The sequence below is a fragment of the Artibeus jamaicensis genome, unplaced genomic scaffold, assembly GCF_021234435.1.
Source record: "Artibeus jamaicensis isolate MK-2021 breed Jamaican fruit bat unplaced genomic scaffold, CSHL_Jam_final contig_471, whole genome shotgun sequence".
NCBI classification, from domain to species: Eukaryota; Metazoa; Chordata; class Mammalia; order Chiroptera; family Phyllostomidae; genus Artibeus; species Artibeus jamaicensis.
This window is the reverse complement of record NW_026521850.1, coordinates 5,291,938-5,305,329: the sequence shown is the minus strand read 5'-3', so window position 1 is coordinate 5,305,329 and position 13,392 is coordinate 5,291,938. Positions and strand designations below refer to the sequence as shown.

The window sequence follows — 13,392 nt, the reverse complement described above, 5'->3', positions numbered from 1 at the left end:
CTTAAAAAAAAACAAAACAAAAAAAACAGGGCATGTAAGAATGCAGACTCCAAGGCCCCAGCTGGACTGAGGAATCTGCATTTCCTACAAGCTGGTCTTAGTGCACATGAAGTCAGAGAACCATTGTGTACTGGGAGAGACAGACAAGAAACTGTCCAGTGTGGTCAACGCTGGGGTAGGGGAGGGGCCCAGTGGAGGCTCCTCAGGGGACCACAGAAACCTCTACGTGAGAACTGACACCCTGACACGGGAGCCAGATTCAGCCAGGCAAAGCGGGGGCAGGGACGCATTCCAGGCAGTAGAACAGCATGTGCAAAGGCCAGGGGGCAAGGGGGGGGGGGCGGTCAGCACTTTGCCTGGGCTATGAGTAATTCAACCTCTTCTGAGACGGGATAGGAGAGGGACAGGTGGGTGGCAAGTTGTGGCTGTTTATGCAGGGCCTTGTTGCCTACTAAGTGGAATGCTTTGGGGAAACTGAGGTAGATAGAAAACTGGCTTCCTGTTTAAGATGTCCCCAAGCTGCTTCATTAAATAGTATAAATATGACTGAAACACTAAGTCTTTGTTAATCAAAGAAAAGAAGGAAGGAATCTTAACTTCCATTAAACTTCCCCTCTTCGCATCAGGTAAGAAAAAATAAGTGCCTCTGGGTCTTTGACTTCAGTTTCCTCGTAACTAAAAGCGTGTGGACTCAGACCCCATTGTGCCGAGGTGGCCTCCCCACTTCGAGCAAACGCCCAACGGCGCCCGGGTACCCCCCAACTCAGGGCGGGCTCTAGGTGCTGGGGAAGCTTCCACTCCGCTCAGGTCCCAGCCAAACCAAAGCTCCCACCAAAGTTCAACACGCCCCCCAAGCTAGAGTCTGATTGGCCCACCCTGCCCACCCTGTGAGCCGGATTCACATTCTGATTGGCTGTTCTGCCCTCTATTCTGCGCTGGAACCCTCCCCTTCCCTGATTGACCAGAAACCTACCTGCTCTCGCCCCGGATTGGACGCTGGCTTTGCCGGCTCATAAGCTCCAAGGGGCCTCGCTCTCTGATTGGTTACTGGGGCCAGCACTACGGCCTGCACGATTAATGGCTGCGCCGCTACCTGTATCAGCTTCCAATTGGATGCGCGGAGCCTCCCCGGCAAGATAAGCCAGGACCACCGCCCCCCTGGCACCCCATTGGCTGCTCAGCGAAGCCCGGTCTCCGGGTAAGATGGCAGCGGACGGACAGTGCTCGCTCCCCGCTTCATGGCGGCCGGTCACCCTTACCCACGTCGAATATCCTGCAGGTAAGAGGTGGCCCTGGCACCAAAGACGCCTTCCTGGGGCCGGCCTTTCAGCCGCGGGCGCTCCGACTCGTGCGAGCCCGCGGATGAGGCGCTGGGGTATCGGGGCAGTAACTGTCAAATAGTGAGCCATGGAGGGGCTCGGCCGGCGCGCGCGCCGCGCAGGCGCGGTGGTGCGGCGATGAGCTGGGCGAAATTGTGAGGCTCGCTCGCGCACTCTGCGGTTGCGCGGTCGGGGTATTCCCCCTGGTCCTGGGGCACGGGTGGGCTGTAATGGGGAGGGGTACGTGTGAAACGGGAAAGGATTACTGCCTTGGACCTGGGCCCTTCCTGCCCTCCTCCCCCGGAGCCAGAGAGGCCTGACTCTCTCCCCGGCGTTCAAGGGAGTGTCTTTCTTTCGAACAGAGAATTTGGACTGCCTGTAAGAGAAAGAGCTCCTCGTTTCTGGAAGTGTGCAAACGGAGGCCAGGCAACTGTTCGTTGTTTGAGTACTTCTGGCGTGCCACTCCCTGAGCAGGGAAGAGCACAACAGAGGGGAATCCGGTGACGGGCAGGCAGCCCCCGGGATCTTGACTTCTGGAGCTTCCCATCAGACATGTCTCTAAAAGCGCAGTTTTCCATCTGGGACGTTCTTCAGCTACCGTTCTGTAGGCGGTCTAGTAGAGTGTTGCAGAGCTTGGGCCTTGGGGTCAGAGGTATCTGGGCTTAAGTTCAGGCCTGGGCCTTGTGCAAGTGACTTCCCCCGTAGGTGCCCCAGTCACCTCGTCTCTAAAGTGGGACTAACTGCAGTGCCTCCCTTCTAGTGTTGACGTGAGAATCTAATAACAGGGGCATGAGAAATGCTGAGTGCGGTGCCTGGTGTGCAGGACGCATTGAAAAATTACTGCAATTAATATCCCACCTTCTCAAGACCCTCTTAAGGCCACCCCACCCTCCCTAGGTAGGTTGGTTGGATATCAGATGAGCCCCTCATCGAACCCTCGTTGTCCTAGGAAGGGCCTGCTCATATGCTGGTATTTTGGGTGGAGATGGGAGAACCTGGCCCTGCTGGGGGCCACAGGGCTAGCTGCCAGAGAACTTTGACCCTGGGTGTTCTGGGTTACTGCGTGGGTGGAGTGGCCCTGCAGCCTGCCTGCCCACTGTCCATCCACCCATCCATGCATTCAGCCAGTATCCATTGAGCACCTCCTGCATGCTAGGCCCTGGGCTAGCTCTGGGTTTAGAGTGGTGAACAGACTGAGAAGTCCCTGCAGCCCTGGACTATGAAAAACCCCACTTTACAGGAGGGAAGCTGAAGCCTGGAGAGGGAAAAGGACTTGGCCAAGGCCTCAGCACCTTCATGGCTTCTCCTGCCTGGCCTCGGAGTAGCTTCTCTGGGTTTTCACAGTCTCAGAAGCAGCATAAGGAACCTGGCAGTTGTGAGCAGTATGATGCAGGCTGTGACGAGGGACCCTTTAGCAGGGATGGTGGGTCTGAAGGAGAGGCCTGGCTGAGCCGGGGGCATCCCATGCTAACTCTTCTATGGCCTTCTGCACGTCTGCATACCCCTTGCTTCCTTTTTCTTCACACATTTTCCATTCACCGACCATTATGTTTGAGCCTAGTTAAGTGCCAGGCGCTGTGCTGGGCTGGGGACATTGAGTGCTGTGTAAAGAGACCCCTGTTCCTGCTCTTATGGGCTGGATAGAGGCAGAGACCAGCACACCCCTATGTCTACACTAATAGGCATATCATGAATGATGCCCAGTAGCATATTCTCCCACTGTACTGAGAGCTCTGCAGTGGCAGGAACAAGCCTTTTTTGCCACTGTGGTGGGTACTTTACGTGAGTTAACCCAGGTAGCATCCCAAGTGTGAGCAGCAGTGTGTGCAAAGGTCCAGAAGTAGGGCAGGGAACTGGAGTGTGGTCCAGGAACTAACTGGAGCACAGTGTAGGAGAGGAGCAGGCCTGGGCCTGCCTAATGATCTGGGCAGAGGTGGGACCTATCCCAAGGGCAGAGGCAGCCACAGAGGGGCTTGGAGCAGAGTGGCAAGGCCAGAGTCACAGATAGCTTCTGCAGGAAGGTCCCAAGTTAGCGCCATGTGGAACAGGCCATGGAGATGGCCGCAGGTTTGGGGCACCAGCTGCTCCCCTTCCTCACTGCCAGGTGCTCTGTGCCATCTGTCAGCTGGGCAGCTGAGAGACCCAGAATCTCAGGGCTGTAAGAGGCTGGGGCGTCCTGTGGGTGAGGAGGCAGGGGCCCAGAAATGAGAAGAGCCTTGCCCACTGTCACCCATCTGACCTGTGGCAGCACTAGCACTCGAGCGGAGCTTGATGGCCTATCCCCCAGGCCAACTCCAAGCTACCCCTACCCTGGGTGGGTGTGGGTAAGGCCAGCTGTGTGCCCATCTCTTCAGCCTGAGTCTGGGCTCTTCCCTGTGTGGGCACCTCCCCAGCTATCTGTGTGAGAGACCAGGCTGGTGTGGGCCACTTCCCGTGTCAACTTCACCCAGCCTCTGGGTGAGCAGCGCCCCCTGCATGGCCGTGTCCTGGTGCCAGGGACCGAGCTGTGTGTCCCACAGGCACAGGGGGTGGGTACTAGTTTCCCCTTTTCACAGATGCGAGAATGGAGGCTCAGGGATGTGGCATCTTTGCCTGAGGTCGTACGGCCAGCCAGTGCTGGCCCGGGACTGAGCCTCGCTCTCTTACTTGAGAGCAGCCACGTGGCTGTTCCCGAGTTGAATGGCCAGGGTGGCCTTTGGATTTGAGGGGGAAAGTGGCTCATCGCATGGTTGCGGAGTCTTCATCTCTCAGAAGAAGCTGGCAGTCATCACACTGTGTCCGTCCATGGTCCGTCAGGATGGTAAAAAAGCAGGCAGCCGGTAGGTAGCCAGCCTCCTGCCAGTCAGAGAACAAGTGTGAAGCTGTCCCTGCAGCAGGCATACTTATTGGGCAGCACGGCCTCCGCCCCAGCCCTGGCCTTGATCCTTGTGGGGTCTGAAGCACAGACCCAAGTCTCTGTGTGACCGGAGAGTCCTGGGTCCCCCAGGAGTCCCAGAGCTCGGCTGGGGCAGTCTGATCAAGCACTGTGTTCCAGAGGCACCCGTGGGTGTGCCTGCTGGGCTGTCCCCTGGCCCAGGGCTAGCCTGGGGGTCAGAGGAGTCGAGTTCATACCCCTGACTAGGCAGGGTAGTATCTGGGCTGCCAGTACCCCACACGGCCCCAACTGCCTGCCCTGCACGCCGGCCCTGCTGGGACCTCCTTTCTGGCTCAGGTCCTACTTAACTTGCAAGAAGGGCCAGCCCTGCTTCTCGTATCATGCTCTGTCCTCATCCTGGTCTCCCTGTTGCATCCAGGTGATCTCTCTGGCCACCTCCTTGCCTACCTGAGCCTCAGCCCCATATTTGTCATTGTTGGTTTCGTGACCCTCATCATATTCAAGCGGGAGCTGCACACGGTGAGTCGGTACCCACCGCTGTCCCTGCCCCAGGAAGGGGGTCACACCATTCCGCCCCAGGGAATGCCCCTTCCCCTCCATGCCTCTGCCTTTCCTGAGGCGTTGGAGCTCCCTGGCTGGTTCCAGGTTGGTCACCAGCTGGGCCGGGAGGGTCAGCCTCAGGCCACAGCCTGCAGGGCTGGGCAGTGGCTGGGAGGCACAGAGGCCCAACTGACCATACATCTTCCCGGCAGATCTCATTCCTCGGGGGCCTGACTCTGAACGAGGGGGTCAACTGGCTGATCAAACAAGTCATCCAGGAGCCTCGGCCCTGTGGAGGTAGGGCCCAGGCTGTGGGGATCCGGGGTCCCCAAGGTCGGGTCATGACTGGGAGGCCTCATCCTCCCGCCCTGCCCTGTTCTCTCTCCCTCAGGCCCCCACACGGCGGAGGGCACCAAGTACGGGATGCCCTCCAGTCATTCCCAGTTTATGTGGTTTTTCTCCGTCTATTCCTTTCTTTTCCTGTATTTAAGGTGAGCTCCCCCCACCCCGCCCCCACTGGCTGGACTGGCCCTGAACTGGCCCAGGCCAGACTCCTTTGGACACCCCTTGGGGCTTGGCCTCTTCTGGGGGTGGGAGGAGCTGCAGACAGCACAGCAGGCTCCCAGGGAGCCTGTGGGGGGGCCTGGGCTGGGCTGTGGGCCGAGGCCACCGGCAGGTCTGTCTCCCCAGAATGCACCAGACGAACAACGCCAGGTTTCTGGACTTGCTGTGGAGGCACCTGCTTTCCCTGGGCCTCCTCACCGCAGCCCTGCTAGTCTCCTACAGCAGGTACGGAGCGGGGCACCGCCACACCCTGCCCTCTGGCTCCTGCTGGATTCTCGGTCCCGACTGGACCTGTCCGTGGACCTGAGTCCCAGAGCCCGTAGGACAGGGTGGAGAAAGAGGTCCCCGGCCTCTCATTTTACGGGGTCAGGGCCCCACTGCCCCTTGTAGTCCAGTCCTCACTCTGTCCTCCTGGCTGTGCCCAGGGTTTGGGCCACCTCCACAGATCAGCCATCTGTTCCCAGCATCCTGGGGGAGCCCCTTGCAGACCAACTCGGAGTTCAAGGGCTAGAGAGAAGGGAGTCGACTCTCAGCTGAGCCGTCTCCTCACTTCGGGCTGGGAGGGCGGCACGGGTCAGGTCAGGGCCCAGTCCCCTGCCTCCTTCTGGAGTCTATCTGAGGCTCTGTGTTCACAGAGGTCTGCCCGCTCTGTGTGTGTCTCCCCGTGTGTATTCACAGTCCCTGGGAGGCTAGGACTTGGGCGTGGGACGTTGTGCAGGCCTATTCATGAACTTGCCTTTGTCCTTGGCCCAGGGTCTACCTGCTATATCACACCTGGAGCCAGGTGTTCTATGGGGGCATCGCTGGAAGCCTCATGGCCATCGCTTGGTTCGCCTTCACCCAGGAGGTCCTCACCCCTCTGTTCCCCAGGATAGCATCCTGGTAAATGCTTTTGGCCCTTATCGCTGCCCCTCCCCTCTTCCCAGGCATCATGGTCCCTGTCCCCGCTTGTGAAAGAGGCCATCAGTGGGAGGACCCAGGAGTTCCTACCTCAGCCTCGATCTCCCTGGGAGAGCCCTAGTGTCTGGGCCTCCGGTGGGCCTGAAGCTCGCGTGGCTTCTGTATTGTGCAGGGGTTTCCTCAGGCCCAGGGGTCAGGGTGGCACTCTCTGTCCTCACTGAGGCTCTCAGGGACTTAGGACATAGCCTAAGTCCTGCTGAGCTGAGTGTATACCGAGAGGGAGTGCCCTGCCTCTGCGATGCAGATGACACGTCTGGGTCTCTCAGTGGCTCTGGGGTCACTGGCCAGGCAGGACTGTCTGAGCAGCTGGGGGGAGGTGGGTGGCTGGCCCCAGGCACAGATGGGGGACTCTGGCTTGGCGACAGTCCTGACCTGGCGCTGGGGCTCTGCACGTCTGTCTCCGCAGGCCCGTCTCCGAGTTCTTCCTAATCCGAGACACAAGCCTCATTCCCAACGTGCTCTGGTTTGAGTACACGGTGACCCGGGCTGAAGCCAGGTGAGTTAGGGCTTCAGCAGTCACTGGGTCTTGGCTCAGTGGGGCATAGCCCCAGGGAAGCCACTGCTCCCCTTTTTGAGGGCTCCCTAAGGGCCAGGCCTTTGCCTAAGCACTTTTCTTGCACCGCCTCCCTGAGTCCTCCCCTGGGCACCGTTTGCAGATGAGAAAGCTGTGGCTCAGAGATGAGATGAGGAGCCCCTTGATGGATGACTTAGGGACGGTGCGTGGGGGAGCTGGGCTGGGAACCCAGGCTGGCTGGCCCAGAGCTCTGCTTTTAACCCCTGTGGCTCAGAACCAGAGAGCCGGGCAGCTGGGATTCTCAGGGCGTCTTTGTGTGGACACTCCTTACGCTGATTAGTCCAGACACATTCCCTGTAGATGGGTCAACTCAGGTGCAGCTGTACAGCAAGTTGGTACAAAGCTGGGCTTTGGAGCCCCCTGATGGAGCTCTCCCTCCCCACTCATCCCAAGTTCCGGGTAGAGTGTCAGCTAGGGTGGGGAGGCCTGGCCCCTCGTGGGGCTCAGACAAGAGCCGAAGGAGGTCAGTCTCCAGAGCAAGCCTGGGAGGTTTCCCTAGGAGCTGGGGAGAGGAATCACAGGGCAGGGCAGGGCAGGGCAGGGCGTCCCAGCGGCCTGAGAGTGTGTCTAGTGCATCATGGTCCAAATTATCCTAAAGAGCTGAAGGTGGAAAGCCTCGGATCCATGAGGAAAGGGGATTTGAGGTGGTTAGGGCAGGTAATCCCACTGCTGGGGGAGAAGCCCCTGCTGGCCCAGGCTCCCCCAGTGGTCCTGCCCCAGAGGCCCTGCCCCACCCTTCCTGACCCCGCTTGCCATGCCTGCCTTCGTTTACCAAAATTTTGATGTGGCACATGCTCAGTGCCAAGTTGTGTGCTGAGAGTAGGCAGGGAGCAAGGCAGCCCCAGCGGCCAGGGACCAGGCCGCCTGCCTGTGCCAGGAGAGCCCTGGGCTTGGGAGCTCTGGACAGGGACCTGGCTTGGGGCGGGGTGGGCAGGCCTGCTGCCCCAGGGAGACAGACCCAGATGTAGAGAAGGCCGTGCCTGCTGAAGCTGGGGTTTGGCAGGAAATGCTCTCAGAAGAGGGGAGAGAGTATGTAAAGCTTCTGAGGCAGCGGACATTTGGTGAGTCCAGCCAGCTGGGGCCAGGCCCCGTGGCCGGAGCCCAGGGAGCAAGGGGGCGGGAGTGAGGCGGGGGTGAGGCACGACTAGCACCGCATCATGCAGGAGAGATGGGTGCAGTTAGGTTCCTGAAATGTAACTGGGCTCTATAGATGGCCCCAATCTTCTTTCTGAGCCTCAGCCAGGCTCTCTAGAAGATGGGGGATTACCCCTGCTTCCCTGCGGTTCCCGGCCGGTCGTGAATATAGCCACGCCCCCAAACCAGGTACTTCCAACTCCTCTGTAACCTCCAGCAGTAGTTCTGCCGTTGCTTGCATACCTCTTGGATAGAGAACGCACTGCCTGCAGCCTGCTTTGTTGGTTATAATAGCCCTGCTTGTACTGGCTCATCTGTGAAGGGGAACTCCCTGTAAATAGTCAGAAGTCAGCCCTGGCCCTCAGCCTCTTTTCTCTTGTCCTGCCCTCGCTCCTGCCCCAATCTCCTGGCTCTGTTCCTGGACTCCAGGCCAAGGCGTCTGTGATACAGGCAAGCCAGAGAGATTGGCCCTGTTTAGGTGCTGGGTCCTAGGACAGGAACTCTGACTGGCCTGGCTGAGCCAGCTGCTGGGGCTCCTGGGGGTGGGCCTTCACTTATTTTGCTGGGACTGTGGGTAGGGAGGGGACAGCTAAGGGGGCACTGACTGCCAGGCATCCCCTCCCCTGACCCCAGGCATCCTCACTTTAGATTCCCACCCCCACTTTTCAGGAACAGACAACGCAAGCTGGGGACGAAACTGCAGTGATGGTGAGTGAGGCTGGGTCCAGCCTCCAGGTCTGGCCTGCACGATGCCTTGCGGGATGGACGGAACGACAGAGGGATGAAGCAGAGACCTCTACAGACCCGTCACCAAGCAGAGCCTTTTCTTTTCTTATTTTTATTTTAATGAACAAGGTGGCCCGAAGGGCTGAGTCAGCCCCTCAGCCAGGACCCTGGAGGGCCTGCTGCCGGGGGCCACGTGCGTGGCCAGAGGCCCTCGGTGTGCTGCTGCCAGCCCCCGGCCGGGCAGAAGGTGCCCTTGGTGTGGGCGCTGGGTGTGGGGTAGAGGAGAAGGGCTCACACCTGTGCTCTCGGGCCCGGGGAGTCCAGGTGACGTGAAAAATACACACTATTTTTGGTTTTGTTAATGGCAGACAGGATTTCGGAGACAGGGCCGGAAGAGCCTGCTTTGCTGTGGCTGCCCCAAGTACCAAGGGGCCCAGGCCCTTTGCCTCTTCCTGGGCCTGAAAGGTGGGGAGCGCGCCGTGCCCTCCCCGCCGCCATTGCCATTCCGGAGCCTCATTCAGTGTTTCCTAGTCTGGGGGCCAGGGCCCAGAGAGAGCGGCCTCTGGCGGCTGCTGTCATTGCGTCCTGCCTCGAACCGACCCTGCACCACAAGGGCTTTCTCTGGTCCCTTTCTGACAAAGGAGCCTGCACATGTGGGTGAGCGAGCCCAGGCTGTTTACAGCTCTTTCTGGTCCTGCCGTCTGGGAGCAGTTAGCTTTCATCTCCACAAGGACAAAATGCAAAGGAACCGGGACCTGGGGGAGGGGGCGGGCAGTGGGTGCCTGCCATCCAAGCCCTGCCCTTTCCCCCTCACTCTGAACATTCCTTGTCTTTCCCGACCCCCTCTGCTGGGCTGGAGACTTGCCTGTTTGGGGTGGGGTGCATAGACCCCGCTGTCCAGCCCGGGATGGGCCCTCTTACAGGGACTTGGTCTCCGAGTCTCTCTGAAGTGGAGTTGTGGGGTGGACTTGCTTCCAGGTTCTTGGAAGTTTCCAGAACTGACCCAGGTTGCTCGGGGACCTATGTTGGAATCCCGCCCCTCCCTTTCTTTGTGGAGGTTCCTAACCTGCTGCTGAAGCACAATGTTTGGGTGCTTTCTTTTTTCATTTGTCAAAGACAGTGTCCAAAAGCCATTCCAGGTGCCAGGACCAGGGGCCTGTTTCTGGGGAAGGCTGGTCAGTCCCCACATTCCCTCCTCCTCTTTCCTTCTTATTTTGTATGTTTTGCCTGAGACAAGCCAAGTGTGAGACGGTTGAAGAAAAATCAAATTGTTTACTATTGTTTTAAAATAAAATCTTGAACTCTGGCCGCTTGAGCACACGTTGACGAGCTCACAAGAGGAGGCTGGAGGCGTGGCCCTGAGGAGCGAGGATGCGGTTAGAACTGTGGCATCATGAGTGTCTCCAAGACATCTGGTCCCTCCTGCCCCCAAAGCCACAGTTTGAATGGCCCGGTGACATTTCCCATCAGAGTCAGAGGAGACCTCACTGCCACGGAGAGTTAGGAAGTGTCCCCTTTTCCTGTCTCAGTCCGCTTTCCTGTGTGGTCCTGGCTGGCTCTGGACTCGCTCGTAGTGAGCCTAGTTCCTCCTCCATGTGACAGGCAGCCCTGGAGGACCGGGGGCGGCTGGCGTGCTCTGCCCAGGCCTCTGCCAGGACCTCCAGTCCTCGTGGAAGTCCGTCTGGCTTGAGCGTGTGCGTGGTGGGTCTTGGTTTGGAAGAAGTAACTGCAAACTGAGCTGGGATGCTGGAGGCCTCTAATCCTTCCTTGATTCCCTGCACTGAGATGCAGGCTGGCTATACCCTAGGCTGAGGGGTCCGAAATAATTCTGCCCTCGCACAAGCTCCCAGAACCTTAACATTCAGTAAAGGTGACCTCACCGGAGATGTGAGGTGGAGGCGAACGGGTTCTCGGGAGGAAGGAACCTACTTCCTAGACGCCAGTCATTTGCATGAGTAGTCCTTAAAGTGCAGTGAGCAGAATGAGCACAAAGCCCGGGAGGGGGTGACTCCGCGACTCAGCCAGCAGGAAGCAGGTCACGGAGACAGACCTGCAAACCCCTCGGATGCTGCAGTGACCAGGCACAGACCGCGTGTTCTGTGTTTTACGGAAAGAAGAGACAAACTTGATAATGTCAGCAGGGAAGGGGAACCGTAGGTGAACCGTGGAAGATTTTCAAATGAATCAAAACGGAAAAATCTGACAGCCGAAAAGAGCTCAACAGGTGTGTTCCGCAGCGGGCCAGACACAGTGGAAGAGGAAAGCCAGACGACAGGGAGGAGGAACCCCGGAGTGCACGTGGGGAGAGGGAAGGGCTGGGCCCGGGGTGTCCTGAGTCCCAGCTCAACTCTGCTTTCGCCCCAAATGACACACCTGCCCCCGCCTGCCACCCCCACCACCCACTTCTGTTGCTGTTGCAAAGTCTGCTGACTCCAGCTCAGGTGTCTGAGACGTCCGCTTTTCTCTGCTCCCCTGAGCACTCTCGGCCCCGGCCCCGGGTCCCTGTCCAGAGGCAGCAGGGCCTCCCCACTGTCAGGCCCCCTTCAGCCTCTCAGCGTCTTCCTGAGTGCCCTCCTCGGGGGCTTCGGTCCGGCCCCAATCTTTAACGTGGTCCCTGTGGCTCCCTCCATCTGGCCCTCAGCCCCTTGGCAGGCTCCACGCCAGGCCTGCCTTGTTCCTGGCCACTGCACTTGCTCCATGAAGACAGCCCAAGTCAAGTCATGCTAACCTGGATGTTTAGGTACTTTGTGGCCCTAAATGTCAGATGAGTGTCAGACACATTTTCACTGGAGGCCACAATGGCCTCATGGTTGCCTTCAAAGGGCCAAATGTGATTTTAGGACTGTAAACGTAACTGCTCCTTCACTAGGGGCGAGGAGCTCAGCACTGCCACCGGGTAGAAACAAGGTGCTGGCCGGATAAAACCAGGTGGAGGGCGGATTCGGCCTGTGGGCCTTGTGTTTGCCATGTAGTCGTTCATTCATTCACTTAATACGTGTTCACATTTCCAATAGCTATTGCACGAAGTATACTTAGTTATTTCTCTCTCATTTTTAAAAAATCAAGTTCATCTTTGCTGTCGGGGTCGAATTGCCTCTGAAGGCCACTGGAGTCAGTTCTCTGAATTCTGGGTCCACCGGCATTTTCTGGATTTCATGCACGATGCTGATGCTGATGCTGGAAATCGCACCCCAGGCCACGAGCACCCACTCCCATAACACACGGCAGTGGGTCCAGAAATCCTGTCGGTGCGTCACCCCCCAGCACCTGCCTGTCGTGTGCGCAGGGACCTGCTTGTGTGGCTTCCAGCTGTGAGGGCACAGGTCATACCCCCTCAGGAGTCAGCACCAGGTCTGTTCCTTTGCCGTTCCCTCCCCGCCAGCGCCCCTAGGGACATGTAAGCATTCCACCTGACACTGCCTGGGCTTCTTTGGGTACTCAGTGTGCCTTCCTGGGGTGCCGTGTGGTTCTGAGGGGCAATCTGGGGGGTGGGGAACCCTGCCTCACATTCAGGCCTGCACGGTCCTCGGGGCGAGTTCTGGGAGTCCCGGGTGACTCTTGCGGTGTCCGTGGCCTGCTTGTCTTCCCCTCCCCGTGACCCCTCCCCAGTGCCGCACGCACTGTGCTCAGCTGCTGAGCCCCCGCTCCCTGGAGCCCCTCGTGGTCCCCAGGGAGCAGCATCGCTCCCGTGGTTGCAGAGATGACACTGGGCTGTGTACGGCGTCCTTCCAGGTCCTGCCCCACGTGGACCAGGGAAGGGGCGTTCGTGTGCCAGCACCTCACCCCGCCGGCACTGCCCCACCCTGCCGGCCGTGCTGGGGGCCTGAGGCGCAGCCAGGCCTAGAGCAAACCCTGCTCGCCCCACTGTCTGGGCTCCACTTCTTGCTTCCTGAGACGCTGAGCAAGTGGCACACCTTCTGTCACCCTCACTGGAGAATGAGGACACTGAGTCCCTTGCTTTTGCAGCTCTGGGGAGGTTGAGTAGGGCCCAGCAAGCTCCGGTCCCCCTCATAGGTTAGTTCCCCTCAATCTGTGTCCCAGTCCAGCCAGCAGCTCCCGGCTGCAGCTCTGCTCTCCCCACCAGCTCATAGGCCTGCGTCCTGGCCATTCCTGCCCACGGCCTCCCTTTCTCACCCCCACCCTGGGTGGTCACAGTGGGTGGTGCTGGGGCCTTGGCCATGGGGTCTCCCTGTCCTGACCTGAAGTATGGCCTCTGGGAGTCTCTGCTCTGCTCTTTAGGGCCTGGTGACCTTAACCTCTCTGGGCTTCAGTTTCCTCATGTGCATAAAGGAGAAAAACCACAGGCCCCATCTTGTGACCGTCACCAGTCGGCCAGGTCACGAAGCACCTCTCACAGGCTCGACGAACTCTCCCACCTGCACCCCCAGCCTCTGCTCTGGGTTTTCGCTCATCTTAGGGCCAGAGCGTCCCTCGGGGGGAGAGACTCCATGTGCAGTTCACTGGCGAGTCGCCTTGCTTCTGCCAGGTGCCTAGTGTTGGGGACAGGTAGGTTCGGGGTTCCGGTCAGGTGGCCATGTGTTCTGGGGCACCACTCCCATTGGGCTCCGTGGGAGGCCGGAGGACGAGGCCTCGGGCCCTGGTGCGAGCCCCACAGCCCACCAGACCCGGGTTCATGGGCCCAGTCCCCCTGGGGGAGTTGTCGCCACCCTCAGCCCAAGGTACTGGAAAGGCCCAAGTCA

General features: G+C 59.2%; 1 protein-coding gene across 2 annotated transcripts; it reads left to right on the top strand.

The window, feature by feature from the left end:
- The first annotated feature begins 1,116 nt into the window (after positions 1 to 1,116).
- On the top strand, positions 1,117 to 9,998 carry DOLPP1 (dolichyldiphosphatase 1). Of its 2 annotated transcripts, XM_037146970.2 has the most exons (9): positions 1,117 to 1,279; positions 4,613 to 4,713; positions 4,947 to 5,031; positions 5,126 to 5,225; positions 5,425 to 5,523; positions 6,052 to 6,180; positions 6,665 to 6,754; positions 8,076 to 8,155; positions 8,636 to 9,998. In XM_037146970.2, exons 1-9 carry the CDS (start codon positions 1,204 to 1,206, stop codon positions 8,680 to 8,682), a joined length of 807 nt encoding a protein of 268 aa, XP_037002865.2. In that variant the 5' UTR covers positions 1,117 to 1,203; the 3' UTR covers positions 8,683 to 9,998. The 2 variants fall into 2 exon arrangements, with proteins under 2 accessions (XP_037002865.2, XP_037002934.2); XM_037147039.2 differs by lacking the exon at positions 8,076 to 8,155.
- The last annotated feature ends 3,394 nt before the right edge of the window (positions 9,999 to 13,392 follow it).

Excerpts from the sequence above, each read along its gene's own strand:
- DOLPP1 (XM_037146970.2), top strand. The coding sequence starts at position 1,204 with ATGGCAGCGGACGGACAGTGCTCGCTCCCCGCTTCATGGCGGCCGGTC. Across the intron at positions 4,714-4,946 it reads TCAAGCGGGAGCTGCACACG|ATCTCATTCCTCGGGGGCCT; the intron begins GTGAGTCGGTAC and ends TCTTCCCGGCAG. Across the intron at positions 5,032-5,125 it reads GGAGCCTCGGCCCTGTGGAG|GCCCCCACACGGCGGAGGGC; the intron begins GTAGGGCCCAGG and ends TCTCTCCCTCAG.